This window comes from Pogona vitticeps, chromosome 2 (genome assembly GCF_051106095.1).
Source record: "Pogona vitticeps strain Pit_001003342236 chromosome 2, PviZW2.1, whole genome shotgun sequence".
NCBI classification, from domain to species: Eukaryota; Metazoa; Chordata; class Lepidosauria; order Squamata; family Agamidae; genus Pogona; species Pogona vitticeps.
This window is the reverse complement of record NC_135784.1, coordinates 164,933,510-164,948,350: the sequence shown is the minus strand read 5'-3', so window position 1 is coordinate 164,948,350 and position 14,841 is coordinate 164,933,510. Positions and strand designations below refer to the sequence as shown.

Genomic DNA, 14,841 nt, shown 5'->3' with positions numbered 1-14,841 from the left:
CCCAAGAGGCTGCCTCTTTCTGAAATTGGATTCCAAATCAGACTCTGGACCAGCCATGGACCTTTTTCTTTCTTTTCTTTTCTTTTCTTTTCTTTCCTTTCTTTCTTTCCTTTCTTTCTTTCTTTCTTCCTTTCTTCCTTTTTTTCTTTCTTTCTTCCTTTCCTTTCCTTTCCTTCTTTCCTTCCTTCTTTCTTTCCTTCTTTCTTTCTGAGATCATTTTCTTTGTTTTTGTTGCGTTTCTAACTTGCTCTTTCTCCAGTGAGTCCGGGATGGTGGACAGAGATACTTTGTTCTCAAAACAGCCCTGTGAGGTAGGTGAGGCTAAGAGACAGGCTGGCCCAGGTCACCCGTGAGGTTCATGGCAGAGTGGGGCTTTATACCTGGGTCTCCCAGCAGCACTACCACCACACCGGCTGTCAGAGCATGTGAGCAGTCGATAATGGGTAGTACTGGTGCTGCACAAAAAGAGCCCTATTGAATCATAGAATCATGAAGTTGGAAGGGGCCTAGAAGGCCATTGAGCCCGACCCACTGCTTGATGCAGGAATGCAAATCAAAGGATATCTGCCAAGTGGTTGTCCAAGTTTCTCTGGAGTGTCAGAGCACTCACCACCTCTTGAGGTAATGGGTTCCATTGCCGTACTGCTCTAACAGTCAGGAAGTTTTTCCTGGTATCAAACTTCCTGTAACTTGAGAGGTTAGAATTCAGATCACTGAGGATTCACTTTCTATACCCAGAATAATTCAATCTTATTCCCCACTGTTGTCGCTTTCTATTTAATCACTTTGAAAGGTCTCCCTAGTCAAGCTCTGTGCTTGTTTACAATTCTCACTGGGTGCATCGGAGCTTTGCATAGGATTGCTGTATAAAAGACCATTTATTGCAGGCGGCTTTGCATGTATTATGGTTGGGTGACCTCAGTGGAGCTGAGGGCCACTTTTCAGGTTTGTCAGCCTGAAGGTTGGGTTCCCATAGGGGAAGGGCAAACAGAACAGACCACAGGCCGAGAAGTCCATTTACATAACAGTGGTGGTAGGGTTAAGGTTGCTGAAATTGCTGGCCAGGATCTTTGTGGTGATTTAAATGTCTATGAGCTTAATCCACAGGGAACTGCCACTCTTTAACGGGGTATCTGATGTGTTATGAGGCACCTGCCTGATGCCGCAACAAGTCAAGCAGTGTGATCTGCACCTTGTTAGCTGGCAACAGTTTGGCCTGGGAAGTCCTGCAATTTAACCTGTGCCCATTAACATTACCAAGCGAGATTCTGGCCATTCTTTTGTAATGGTCACTAGAAGAGGTTTGTGGGTTTGGGGTTTGTTTGTTTTTTTAATTTTTTTTTAAAAAATGGCTTAGTTAAAGGAACTGGAGCTTTTTAAAAACTGAAGAGCTTCCTTGCTGTCATTTGTGGCCCATAAATATAATTTTTTTGGAAAAACAAAGTGGAAGGGCTGCAGGGTCTCAAAACATGGTAGAATTGGCTAGAGGGCAAAATGAGCTGAAACGATGTTTTTTAAAAAATATGGGGGGATTTTTTTAGGGGGGAGGGATGCCCCTATAAATTATCTACTCCAGGTGAACCGCCCCCCCCCCAGCTCAGACCCTATAATATCTTGGTAGAATCGAAAGGCCAAAGAGGGCATACAGTCACACCCTGCCCCAAAAGGTCAGGATAAATGACTACATTATAATAAAAGGTCCAGCCCTAACTCATACAAATCATCAGTAATCTCTGTAGGAATGAGAACAACAACAATATCTAATCACATGAGCTGCTGGATGATCTACTAAATGGTCTACTAAATCGTTAATCCCAAGATAACATTGACTCTCCCTAATGGGGTATCCATGCAAACAAGAAGCAAAAAATTCTGGTATCCTTAAGAAACCCCATAGCGTTTAGGCATGCCGAGTCCTTCCTCTTGGAGCCCTATTTGATTGGGGGGGGGAATGCTGTTTCTTCCCAATGATGTCTGCTTTGGGAGGAAATGCTTGTGGCTTTCCTTCTGAGAAGATAAACTTTAAAAAGTGTTCCATCTCTGAAGCTAAACGGGTTTCAGTCAAGCCATCACCGGGGTGGAAATTCGGCCAGACACGCTGCGTGCGTAACTGTTGTCATCTCAGGCCTTTGAGGCCCAAGGTGACCAGGGGCTTCTCAAGTCCCCCTCCCATCCTCTGCAGTCTCAGGAAATCTCTGCAGGTTTTAAAGTCACATTTTAAAGCTTATCCTCACGGCTTTAAAGCCTAGAAACAGGAAAGTCCAAAACCCTAACCCCAGGTTTCTCTTTCGGCAGGAAATCGTGACGATCCAGGCTCCAGGACCATCATTGCAGTGTTTCGCACCCGCAACAGCCCTGTGTTTGAACTCTTGCCATGGTTTGTATCCTGTACATCAACTGACTGGTTTCTCTTAAGCTAGAAATGGATTCCACAAGCTTCCCATTTTTTCCTAACCTTTATGTAATGGATGCTACCGGTTAGAAGCATACTTCATACAGTCAGACTTTTCATATGATCTACTGTCGGTTAGTCTGTTCACACTCACTTGATTCTTAATCTCTTCTTCGCAACTGGAGATGCCAGAGATTGAGCATGTGCACATTGCACTTGTGTAAGGGAAATCATATAAGCCGTGGTAGCAAGCCACTACTTTTTAATAAGGTGCTTGTTGCATTCCTGAGTGTCACCTGATCATGTGATGGGGGTACACACCCAAGGATACAATCAGCCCCTTGTTGATGAGAAGCAGTTTGCCACCAAGATGATGTCCTTTATGGAAAGTTAAACTGGCAATAAAATTCTGGCCAGGGGGTGTCTTTGGATGAAGGATCTCATTGTAGTTCAATTCTACCCACCTGTGAAATAAACAGGAACTTATTCAAGGCGGTTTCATGCATGATGGATCTCACTGAAGGGGCATCAGTTGATGTCTAGGGACACTCACACACCTGTTTTTCCTGCCGATACATAACATGGGAGAGGCCAGTTGGCTTTAGGAACACGAGAGGGCGGATGTGACAAGACTGAGAACGCTTATGGTCTATGCCTGTGTTTGTCAACAAGCAGGTAGTGAATACAGCTTGCTGTTCTAAAATCTGTATTGGAGGTCTAATCCAACCATCAGGTTTAGCCCCAGTCTTCAGAGCCTCCTCGGTTATACCCTCTGTGAGTCCTATCCTGCGAAGCTTCCCAGCTTACCCTCTCTCCAGGCCCCATCCTCTTCAGGCTACAAGAAATGGGAGTTGGAGATAACAGCAGGGACTGATTCTCCTGAACTTCTTCCCAGTCAGAAGACAGAAACGTGCAGGAAGCTCCCTGCTTTCTCCAGCAGACACCCACACCCCAAAATCTCCCCTTTGCTGATGATCCCAGACAAGGAGCAAACCTGGATTCTTCAAAGAGGTGCTGAGCGAAGAATCTCCACTTGCTGGTCCAGCCTATTTAGGGATTTTGGTGGGTGGTGTTGCAGCCACTGTTGTTCCGGCTCTGCAGCAGGCTGTCGATGTGGAATCCAACACCCCGCCCAAAATTGGTTCCCTACTCTTGGCCAGAAGGATCCATGATCTGACTCAGTATAAGGAATCTTCATACATGCTGGATTCCACAATCATGCATGCAGCCCAGCTTATTAAGGTGTTCCTGGTTATTTTAGGGATGATTTCTGAAATGCCCCTTCTGTTGCCTCTAACAGTTGCATGACTGGTATAGTTTTCTCCGTGTTCCAAGGGTGAGCCCAAAATGATGCTTTGAGTCTGGTAGATGCAAAGCCTTCCCTGCAGTGCTATCTTGTTCTCACTGTTGATGGAGAATCAACAGTGAGGTGGCTCGGGTTGAGCAGAAAGCTCCATCACTGCCCAAAGAGGGTTACTGTAGCGTAAAAGAACTGCAGGATTGCATCATAAAACAATGGATTTAAAGGCTATCAATATGTGGGCATCATTTTGAATACAGAACCAATGCACCATCTTAGAGGAGGAGTTCTTTCTTTTCTCTTGGTCACCATGGGGGGATTGCCGGAGGGTTCTTACTGGAATACTGTACCTGTGTGCATCACCTAAAAATACAAGAGACTTACTGACTCTAGGACTGTTGTTTTGTTCAAAGTTCATACGATTTATTGACAGAGAGTTTTGTTTAATTGGGTGACAGATGTACTTCAGATATTTATAGCTGGCTTCTTGCTGTGGTTGGCAATGCCCAGAAATGATTTAAAACCATCATCTAAAGTGTGTGTTGTAAAAGAATACCAGGATAGATACCTATCAGCATGAAAGCAGCAGCAGTAAATAAACCCTTATCCAAGATCAAGATATTTTATCCAAGGGTGAGCAAAATGCATCCTCCTCCCCTCCCTGCCTGCCAGAGAGTCTTTTGAGACCCTTAAGCAACCCTGAAAGAAAAAGAGGAAGCCTCAGGGACAAGCAGTTTTGCACTGAAATTGCCCAGCTTGCCCCAGTGACAAACAGACATCCAGTCACTTCTTGTTTTGATGTTTATATATTTTTAAAAACTGAATATTATTCTTGGTGTTTTGAGGTACTGCAGCTTGTGGTGTATCTTTGGGGGAGGGGGGTGTCAGAAACTGGCTTCCAGGCCGCTCAAGCCTTGCCCGTCCCTATTGCAGCCAAATGTGCTTTGCAGCTATTTCTGAATGCCAGAGTGGGAGTTCTGATGGCACAGCTGGGTGCATTTTCTTTTTCCTGCATATAAATAGGACTATCTCTTCCGCACAAATCCTAAAACAAAAGGGAGATGTATGGAAAAATTAAGGACCTTGCATAAGTGGAGTGGACTTGAAGTACACCCTTTGGTGTTCCCGGTATTCACAATGGAAGGGGATTTCATCATCATCGCAAAAGCCTGTGTGTGTCTCTACAACAGCCGTGTGATCTTTTTCTCCATTTTTTTCCTAGTGGCTTTTTGCAAGGTGAAGATGATGCAGAGCCTCAACTGGTTGCTTTCCACTCTTGCTTTCAGAAAGGAGCCTTGTTGACAGTGGTAAGTTCAGCCTCCCAGCAGTGGAGGAGTTTTGAGTAGCACTTTGGCTACCCAGAGCACCCGGGCTTCCTTGTCTGTCACATGGTGTGGGAATTAACTGTCCTGAGTCGGTCAATGACCTTCACAAGATGTATTCCTCCCTTGATGTCTGGGAGACCAGGTCGGGCCCCTTGCAGCCATCAAGAGCAGATCGAATGACGCAAGACAGAAAATGGGTCCTAATTTTTACAGTCTCTACAGATGGCATAATCGATCCGTGTTGGCCCAGTCTTCTCAGGGTAGATTCTGAGTGGAGGAATATAACAGTGCCCTGTCCTATAGCCACTCTTGATGTTTCATCCCATTGCGGGATCTCCTTCTGTGGATTGGAGAAATTATGATTAAAATCAACCAGGTGATGAAGACAGAAATTGGCCAGGGCAGGATATACAAATGGTAACCATCTGTTCACAGTATTCCTTCCTCCCTCCCGTTCTCTCTTTTTCAGTGTTGGTCAACAGGAAGAATCAGCCACATCCCTTTCTTCTTTGTGACTGCCCGGCTCCCCTCTTTGAGCTCTGGGCAAAGTCCCCTGGTGCCTCCTGTGGGCAGCAGGAGCAGCGCGCGGGAACCACTGCTGTTTTCAGAACTCTGAAGGTCAACGTGCTGGGAATGCCCTCCAAAAGCAACTCCAGCTTCAGAAGCGCTCTCCAGAAGGTGCCTCCAGCTTTTTTTTTTGCCTTCTTCCAGGGGTTGCTTGACGTATCCTAAAGGCCGAGATCTGTTACATCTTCCTTCAGTCAGTTGCAACTCAGGTGGGATTACCTGGCATAAGGCTTTCTTACTTCCAGACCCGGTGCAGGTAGAACTTGCCTGAGATAGACATCCTTTTGTTCTGCTTGAGGACAAAAATAAAAACCCAAAGAAGGACCGCCTGATGACTGCCTGCTGCTTTTTTTCTGGGACACTTAAGGAGTGTTTCTCTTGGGTCGCTTTATCACCTCCAAACAGCGCTCTACAGAATTCAGATTCCAAGGGAATAAGCTGTTGGAACTTTGGCCAAGTGTTTTTTCGTTCCTGTCTTTTTCACGGGTCATTGTGCTGCTCTGTAAAGTTGTGAATTTCACTCCTCAGAGGTAGGAGCTGTGCTGGTATTTGCTGATGTGAAAGAGAGAGGAGATGATGGATAAGAAGTTGAAATGATAGGCGTGCAAGCACTTATGAAGTCAAAGGTTCCAGGATCGATCACCGATGAAACCAGGAAATGGCCCTGTCTAAAATAGTACTTGCGATCCTTTGAAGGCCACATTTCTATGTTACTCTAAAAAAACATGTGGAAGACATATGGGATCAAGAAACTCTGTTGGTATGTTATTCTTGTTACAGTTTAGAAGTTCATAGCTAAAGTCATCTACATGTGGTGAAGCCTAGGCCTGGAAGGGTTGTGGGAATGTGTCAGACCAAAAAAAGCATCTCTGTGTACTGATGTCAAGCCGTTGTGATTGTGTTTAGTTTGAAGAGGAGATATATTAGAAGCCTACAAATGTTATAAATGGTATGGAGAGAGAGAGTCTCCCCCACCTGTTAAACAGATGGCATTTCTGTTACTGTGGCACAATATATGGATCTCCCTCCACATATTCTGGACTCTCAGAAGCCTCACCCTCATAGTTAGCATTGTTAACTATATGGGGTTGTGTGTGAGCCCTGAAGTCCAAAATACATGGCAGGCCGAAGATTTGAGAATCACTGAATGGGACAACTACATGTGCCAGACGTTTTCCTTTTGCCATCTCATCCTATGCGTATTTATCTAATCACTACCCCCCTTGTTTTCAGTGCAGGTTTACTCCCAGTTAGGTCTGTGTAGGGTTGCAGCTCTTCCCGTGGGCTCAGCAGCCGACTGGATCTAGGCTGCAGATAAGGCCAGTCTTACTATTAAGCAGAAGTTTGCCTCAGGCAGCAGGTTGAGGGTGTCACAGAAACTCAGCAAATTAAGGATTTATCTTTTATTACGTTTTTATTTTCATAGCCAGGGTTTGGGGGAAAGCGTGTGAGTTTTTCTCTCATGCCCCCAGATACTTAAGTACCTTTGAATACTACACATCCTAATGAGAAAGGTATGGAAATAATGGTATGGAAAGCCCGTCAGTGCGGTCTCCTGGGCCTGACCTCCTTTACTTATTACACAAACAGTGAGTTTTTCCTCAAGGCTCATGTAAAGGCTATTAACACAAATTATAACTATTCTCTCTATTGCAGGCATGATGCTGATAAAATGAGACCTTTAAAAAAAAAAGATACGAAGACTGGCAGTAGACAGTCTTTGCCTTGCAGAATAGAGGGGGAGTAAAGCCCTTGTTGTCTTTCTAATATTCCAGAATATTACATTAAATGACTTGAAAAGCTAAGGTCAATTAAAGTGGCTTGGAAAACCGCACTTGAAAGCAAGAAGAAGAAAAAAGGGATGAAATCCGAAGCCCCAGACTGAATCGTCTTTGTATTTCATCCAAGATTGCTACAAACATAGTTGGAAGGAAGGGCCAAGACCCATTATTAGATCTTTTCCCTTTTTTTAAAAAGGCTTTCTCTCTCTCCAAAGACCCATGAAGGACAGTTACATTTTTAGAACTCTCTAAACTCTCCTGGCCACACACAGTAATGCATTACTTTCAGCAGCTACTCTGAGCCTTGTTTTGTTGTATGTGCCTAAGCAGAAACCAATGGATCACTTGCCACCCATGGGGTGATTTGGTATGATGTCAAGTGAGACATTTCAGGAAAGACGGCCTCTTCACATATTTAGCATGGCCAGCTTGGTTTTTTTAACCAGTCCTTGCTCCCATGCTTTCTACAGTAGCATGAGCTACAGGCATTTACAGACAGTGAAGGAAGGCAGCCTGCTTAAGCCTTCTGTCTGAGATGGTGGCTCACCAGGTGCTTCTAAAAAGCCAATGTGCCAGCTTTTTCTTACCCATGTCTTCCCAAATGAAGTGCTGTATGACTATCACACACACACACACACACACACACATTTTAGGTGCACTCTTAAAAGTATTTCAGATCACATACTTTAGAATCTAATGGAAGGGTTTCAATTGCATATCCCATCCTTTCCCCTTGATGTGTTGGACTACAAGTCCTATCACCAAGCCAACAAGACTAACAACTGCAGTGATATGAATTGTTCAATGGAACTGAGAGGGCCAGAGGTTCTCTATCTACCCTTGGTCTTGTCCGAGGTCTCCAAAGTATGCATCTGAAAACACAATGTGTGAATGAAATAAATATAATCAGCCGTGTAGGTCTCATGGGTAATTAATGCCTTGTGCCTGTTATGCAGTCCAGGACTAGTTGCTCTGTTGATGGACAGGGTCAGAGTGAGCCACATTTATTTATTTTGTTAGACTTCTACCCAACTCATCTAGACCAAAGGTCTGCTCTGGGCAGCATTACAATTTTTAAAAACAGTGAACCCAATAAACATAATACCATAAATCCCAGATGGCAAAAATGGCAAAATTTAAGATACGGCAGGAGGGAAAGCCTGCCTAAATAGCCAGGTCTTAACTTTACTCCTGAAAACACCCAAAGAGGGAGCCAGGCAAGGATCTCCCCGGGCAAGTTGTTCCAGAGGTGTTTTCTTTCTCCAACCCCTCCTCCTTTCTCTCCTGCACTTCCACCCCATCTTTGTCTGTCTGTCCATCTCCCTCCCTGCCCAGGGTGGGCTGCTCTCTGGAGGAGGGATAGGCTGGTACCTCTCAGGACTTTTGATGTTGGGCCGCCAAGGGCTACAGGTGACCTAACCCTGATGTAATGTGTGAGTGGGCCTGAACTGAAGGCCAGGGAGGAAGGAGGCAGTCAAAGCTGCTCAAAGGAAAGGGGCTGTAGATACACAGACACAGCAAAAGCCTCGGTTAAAAAAAGAGAGCGAGAGAGAGACACGGGAGGATTAAGAGACAGGGATTTATGATTGTTTCCATTGATAATCCCCTAGCATTAAGCTGTAATATCTCTGCCTAAATCCCTGGCAAAGGGGAAGAGAGGGATGGGAAGACGCTTAGTAATGGGGGATCCAGTTTAATGGGGAGATGTGTGGCAGCCTTTGATTATGAGAAACAGATGGGAAGTGTATGCACGAGGAATGAAATGAATTTTTTTTTAACTAATTAAACAATTTTATGTTCATAGCAGCATCCCGTGAATCTTGGCATCTGAGAAAGACTCCTCCCCCCCCCCCCATGGCTCATGAGACGTAGCGGTTGGTGGGGCAAGAATCTGAGCCAAGTGAACCTCAAAGGAGGCATCTGCTCCATGAGAGGTCTAGGAACAGAGGCAACGGCTGGGACACCCTGGGAAAGGAACAAGAAAGTCTTAGCTTCTCTTTCCCCCCCCACTACCACCACCCCAGAGCCTCACTGAGTCATTGAAATGCAACATAGCAATAAGCAGGAGAATGATCTACAATCGTTGCAGGTGGGCAGAAGGCGCCTGCACCCTCCACCAAGAGGGAAAGTCTTATCAGATGGAGGGTTGGTAGGTTTGAATAGTTAAAAGGGAGGAGGTGTGGCTTGCAAAAAAAAAGATGGTTATTACAACCACCATCCGATTTTAGAAACTGGAAAAAGACAGTAATTTCCAAACAAGGTTTTATCCAGTCAGTGATGTCACCAATAAATTAGTTTGGGAAGAGAATACTAACCAGCCTGTATTGTTTTGTCATTTAAGATACCTGATCAGAGGTGATGGGCAGAATTTTGCTCATTTAGTATGAGGAAAATTAGTGAGAGGTTTTTGTGAGTCTGCCAGTGAGTAGGGTGAATGGGTGTGAAGTCAATAGACAATGTTGTTGTTGTTGTTGTCATCCATTGAACTCACTTACATACTCCTGTTCTTGCACAAAATTACCAGGCTTGTTTTACAAAAGACTAGCTGTGAAGCCTGAGGCAGAAATACCAAATGGACAAGTTAAAATGCCTGTTGGTTAGCCACTTGACCAAGGCCCAACCGAGCCCAATTATTTATGAAACACCCCAGAATTTCAGTGGAGGTGAAAAATACCTTAATTTCTCATGCTAATTGGAATGTCCATGATGTTGGCCTGTTGAGAACCTAGCTTGAGGGAGAGATGGGTTGCCTACAGTTGATGGTAGTAGCTTTTCTGAAGTGGTAGACTACAGTGCCTATCATCCCCACACCAAAATGGCCAGTATGAGAGAGAATGATATACAGGAGTGGTTCCCAACCTTGGGTTCTCAGATGCTCTTGGACTGCAACAACCCAGAAACCTTCACCACTAGTTGTGCTGGTCAGGATTTTTGGGGGCTGCAGTCCAGGAACATCTGGGGACCCATGGTTGGGAACCACTGAAGGTACAGCATCATTGTATTGAGGTAGAGTTCCATTGCCACAAGGAAGTTAGTTTGGATTTAGCTGTGACAAGGCCTTGGGGTTAATACAATAATTGTTCATACTATGTTAAGCGCCCTCCTAAGTGGAATTAAAATTCCAGGAAAGACAGAAGAATCCTCAGGAGTCTCTCCCACAGAATTTTCAGATTGCAAACAAAAACAAAAAAAACTACAAGGCTTCTTTGAAAGGAGAACATTCTCTAGTTCACAGAGCAGGTTCTATGGTGTCGGGTCAGTGCAGACCTCAAAGGATGGTGCTGAGCGTGTCGTCCTCCTCCACTTCTGCCTCTTCTTCCTCTTCTGGGCTAGACTGCTTGCTGGGCAAGGGCAACGATTTGAGGTATTCCAGGTGGCGCCGGGATTCGGCTTGGTTTCGCCGGACGTAATAGATGACGTACGTGATGACGACAGTGAACCAGCAGAACATGGTGAGCAACATGGCCAGGTCAGTGTTCCTCTGCTGGCTGAGGCAGAAGTTGACGCCAGAGCGGAGCAGGTGCTCCAGTGTCTTGCCAGCATATTCCTCCCAAGTGGCCGTGGCGCACACAATGTCCTCCACCGTCTCGGCGTCCAGGGGAAGGGCCTGCATCAGTTCCTGGAGGGGGCAGTCACAATGCCAGGGGTTGTCGTAGAGCTCAAGGCGAACCCAGGTCAACATGATGAATGGGGTCGGCTCCATCCTCTGAAGTTGGTTGCCCGAGAGGTCCAGGAGCCTTAGCCCCGCGCCCAAGCCCCGGAAGGCGGCCGGAGCAATGCTCTCGATGAGATTGTCGGCCAAGTGAAGCTCACGGAGCTGCCTCAGGCCGTGGAAGGCGCCGTTTGGCACATGAGTGATCCAGTTCGAATCCAGGTAAAGGATGTGGGCTTCGTGAGGGATGTCAAAGGGGATCATCACCAGATCCCTCCGATTGCACCAGACCATGCCACTTTCTGGGGGGCAGTCGCAGCCTGCAGGGCATGATAGGCTGCCGGGCAGGCTAAGGATCAGGATCAAGAAGATGGGCACCGGGGGCATCTCTGCATAGCTCTTTTCTTCCTGTTGAGACGGTTAAGCAGAGGGTGTGAAACTGGCCCACCGGCCCACCATCTTGGCTAAAAGGCAAAGGAGGAAGAGGAGTTGGTTGAAGGAGATAAATGAATCAGACAAAGCATGACTTTCTAACCCTAGAGGGGTGGAGAAGAGGACTCCCTTTGGCGTTGCTTGTACTTTTGGCTACAGTTCCCATCATGCTTTACTGTTAGGTCATGTTGGCTAATGTATTTGGGTTTTGAAGAAAGTTTCCTTTCCCTCTATTCTTACAGTTTTCATGGGTTTGTTTATACATATATATATATTTTTACAATGAATCCCCCCCCCCCAGCCATGGCTAATTTCGAACACATGCCACTGGTGTTAGAAGGCCAGTCTAGCACCCACACCTGGTCTCTTGATTTACAACCTGTTTCTGGTTTTTGAGTGCTTTATTAGTCGCTGAGATCTAACTATTTCACTCCAATTTCCACTCTTGACCTTACCCAGTCTCTCACGCTACAAGCTGCCAATCAAGACGTACCTTTTATTAACATTCTGTTTTTCTCTCTCCCAATTTTATGTTCCGCATTGTTTTACAATCAAAAGCTGTAGAGCTCCAATCTATGTATGTAATACACATTCACTGACTTTTGTTAACATGCAGTCCTATAGATGTCCACTTGAAATTAAATGAAATGGAGTTCAGTGAAGCTTTTTTCCTGGGGCCGGGAGGGAAAAAGACTGTTTTTTTCCCCCAAAAAAGTGGGTACTCCCAATTTGCATTCTTTTCACCTTATTTGCATATATCAGACAATATGCAGTTTTCTTCTGGTATCACATTCAGCTACTCTTTCATAAATATTTTTTCATAATCTATCCAGTATATGAAAACCATGGGTAGGTATTTATCTGGAAAAGTTGTACAGTGAAACTTGGCATATGAACTGAAATAATAATGGCACAGTTATTATGGGTGGGGAAGCGGGAGGAGAAATCATTGTAAAGGTAAAATTATGCAAACATATTACAAAAGGTGGGGGTCATCATCATTATCACTAACACTGTCACAATCATCAAAGTGCTTCAGCAGCTATGCAGTGTACAAGAATTATATTAAAAGCAAACTTTCCAGCTCACAGGATTATAGGATTAATTAATAAGGTGCTTAGGTACACATCGTCTGTTATTATCTGCTTCCATTATTTCAAACACTACTTTGTCCGACTAACTTCAAGTGTTTTCCAGTACTATATATTCACCGTTGTTTGCAGAAAAAACAAGGTCATACATTTATGGTAGCAGACCAACTACCGATGTCTAGACCCTTCTGTTCCACCAACCGTCCTGTATAGGATTGCCAACTTTTTCTCCTGCACCTGCTCCTATGTCATTAAGAGCAACTTGAGCTACTGATGCAAATCTCCTTAGCATGCAAAATTTGACCTGCTAATTTCTATCGTTAAAGACACTTAAACTATTTAGATTATTTTTCTTCTTCTTTTTCTCTTTTCCCAGTTAGCAATATCAATACTGCCAAACGCTTTGACAGCAAAGACTGCTTCCTGAATTAGAATTAGGGGCACATGTCACTCAAACAGTCAAAAGTTTAATTTTAGGATGTGGGAGAGTAAGAAATACCTGTTCTTGGAGGGAACCACCCCCTTGTGCTTCAGGGGGGCACTTGCATTATCTGAACACTTGTTCTCTGCAGAGGCATGCTTGGAACAGGGACTCATGAAGAAACAATTAATAAAAAGGGGTAACCATTTCTTTGTATGCCATAAAAAAACTGACCAGCCTTCCTGTATAGAACTTTTTCTCCTGCATCTGTTCCTGTGTCATTAACAGTAGTTTGATCTACAAATGCAACTCTCCTTAGCATGCAATGTTTCGCCTGCTATGGTTCATCTGCTATTTAGAGCCCTTCCTTCCCTCATGCCTGCCGTCCCCATTGCCCTGACAAACTGGAGCCCTAAACACGATTTTCTGCTAGGTGGGAGAAAGGCACCAGGGGGGCGCTCCCAATGTTGCCAGACTACAGTTCTAACTACAACTGGTGGTGGTGGCGGCGGCGGCAAGGACTGATGAGAACTGCAGTCCACCAGCCAGCATTTGGGAGACCACAGAAGTTCCCCACCTGTATAATCTTTCCAGCCCAAAGAACAAGAGTCCGGGGGACAAGGTCAGCCGAAACGCTTGCAACCTGATGGTGGTTAAAGTCACAGCGAACGGCTGAAAGGTATTACTAGTTCTAAACAGTTCAATCCTCAACCACCAAAGGACCTCCTGCCCACCCACCCACTCCAAACATACCTGTGTGAGCAACGCTGTCTTGGATTATTTTGGGGGGCTGAGCGATGGCAGGCTGTGCAGCTCAAGGGACCATCTCAGCCGCACCGACAGCTTCTGTTCTACGGATGGTGCAGGAAGCCCCTGTGTGTCCTCCCATCCCTTTTCCCTGCCTGCTGCTCATAAGGAAAAGAGCAGAGGACTTACAGTGCTGGGAAACAGAGAGAGAGAGGCTGCCCCTGCTTGGCTGCGTGAGGAGGAGCAGCAGAGGGGAGAGAGAGAGAGAGAGAGAGAGACTCTCGGTGCAGCATAGACGTGGATGTTCAGCAGTTAGCTTCAGGGCAAAAGCTGGGAACCAGGATTAAGAGTTGGTTGGCCGTCAGTCAGTGGAGTGAATCCAGTGAGGCAGCACCACTGGTTCAGCTGAAGGGTCTGCCAACTGGAGATACCCCAGCAGAGCGATTCTGGGGGAGGGGGGGCTTCTTTAGTTTTGGGAATTCCTGACAGTCTGGAAGAAGTGCCAGAAAGCAGACTCCTGCGTATTCCCCTGGATTCAAGGTGGCTTCTGTCAGCCTGATGGGCCTGCAGATGCTTTGGATTACAACCCCCATTATTCCTGAGGATCAATTCTGCTGGCTGACTGCTGCTGAGAGTTGTAATCCAAACAACTGTAGGGGACTCCTATTGAGCAATGCGAATTTTAGAGGAGCCACTGGTATCCCAGCAAATTTATGCTCCTGGCAGAAAGGGCAATATTAAACTGCCCCGTTTACTGCTGAGGGCTCCATTTTCTTGGAATGCATCCTGCGCATGAAGAGGGGCATGTAAATGGTCACTGGGGGATCAGGATCAGATGCTGTAAATATGAAGTAACTGCTTCGTTGTTTCTGCTCCAGTTTGGGAGGCTTAAACTGAAGACCCATGGGATGGTTACCTGATTGAGCCATACGTTGGTGGCCATGATCTGCTCATGTTCATTCTAGGGCAGAAGAAAAAGAAAGCTTGCTGTTGAACATATGAATAAGACACATCCCGAAGAAATTATATATGAATCAATGGTTTTTGCACCAATGCACCGTTGTTCTCGTCTGCTGGTGATTCCCTTGGCGGGGTATAAACCCAGCTGCAACAGATGAAGTATAAAACCCTTG

At 45.5% G+C, this 14,841-nt stretch overlaps 2 protein-coding genes across 5 annotated transcripts in view; one reads left to right on the top strand and one right to left on the bottom strand.

Annotated features, from left to right (window-relative positions):
• Nucleotides 1-9,166, top strand: part of AAAS (aladin WD repeat nucleoporin) — a 27,657-nt gene extending 18,491 nt beyond the window's left edge. For all 3 annotated transcript variants that reach the window (XM_072991091.2, XM_020784568.3, XM_020784567.3), the window contains exons 15-17: nt 2,296-2,377; nt 4,915-4,999; nt 5,487-9,166. In XM_072991091.2, the coding sequence (XP_072847192.2) occupies nt 2,296-2,377; nt 4,915-4,999; nt 5,487-5,633 (314 nt within the window). In that variant the 3' untranslated portion in view covers nt 5,634-9,166. The remainder of the gene's footprint in view (nt 1-2,295; nt 2,378-4,914; nt 5,000-5,486) is intronic.
• Nucleotides 8,361-14,841, bottom strand: LOC110074416 (leucine-rich repeat-containing protein 3). Of its 2 annotated transcripts, none has more exons than XM_020784558.3 (2): nt 14,625-14,841; nt 8,361-11,481 (listed from the first exon to the last, which is right to left on the bottom strand). In XM_020784558.3, the coding sequence occupies exon 2, from the start codon at nt 11,402-11,404 to the stop codon at nt 10,634-10,636; it is 771 nt and encodes a 256-aa protein (XP_020640217.2). In that variant the 5' UTR covers nt 11,405-11,481; nt 14,625-14,841; the 3' UTR covers nt 8,361-10,633. The 2 variants fall into 2 exon arrangements, with proteins under 2 accessions (XP_020640217.2, XP_020640216.2); XM_020784557.3 differs by lacking the exon at nt 14,625-14,841 and adding an exon at nt 13,715-14,320.

Excerpts from the sequence above, each read along its gene's own strand:
- LOC110074416 (XM_020784558.3), bottom strand. The coding sequence starts at position 11,404 with ATGCCCCCGGTGCCCATCTTCTTGATCCTGATCCTTAGCCTGCCCGGC.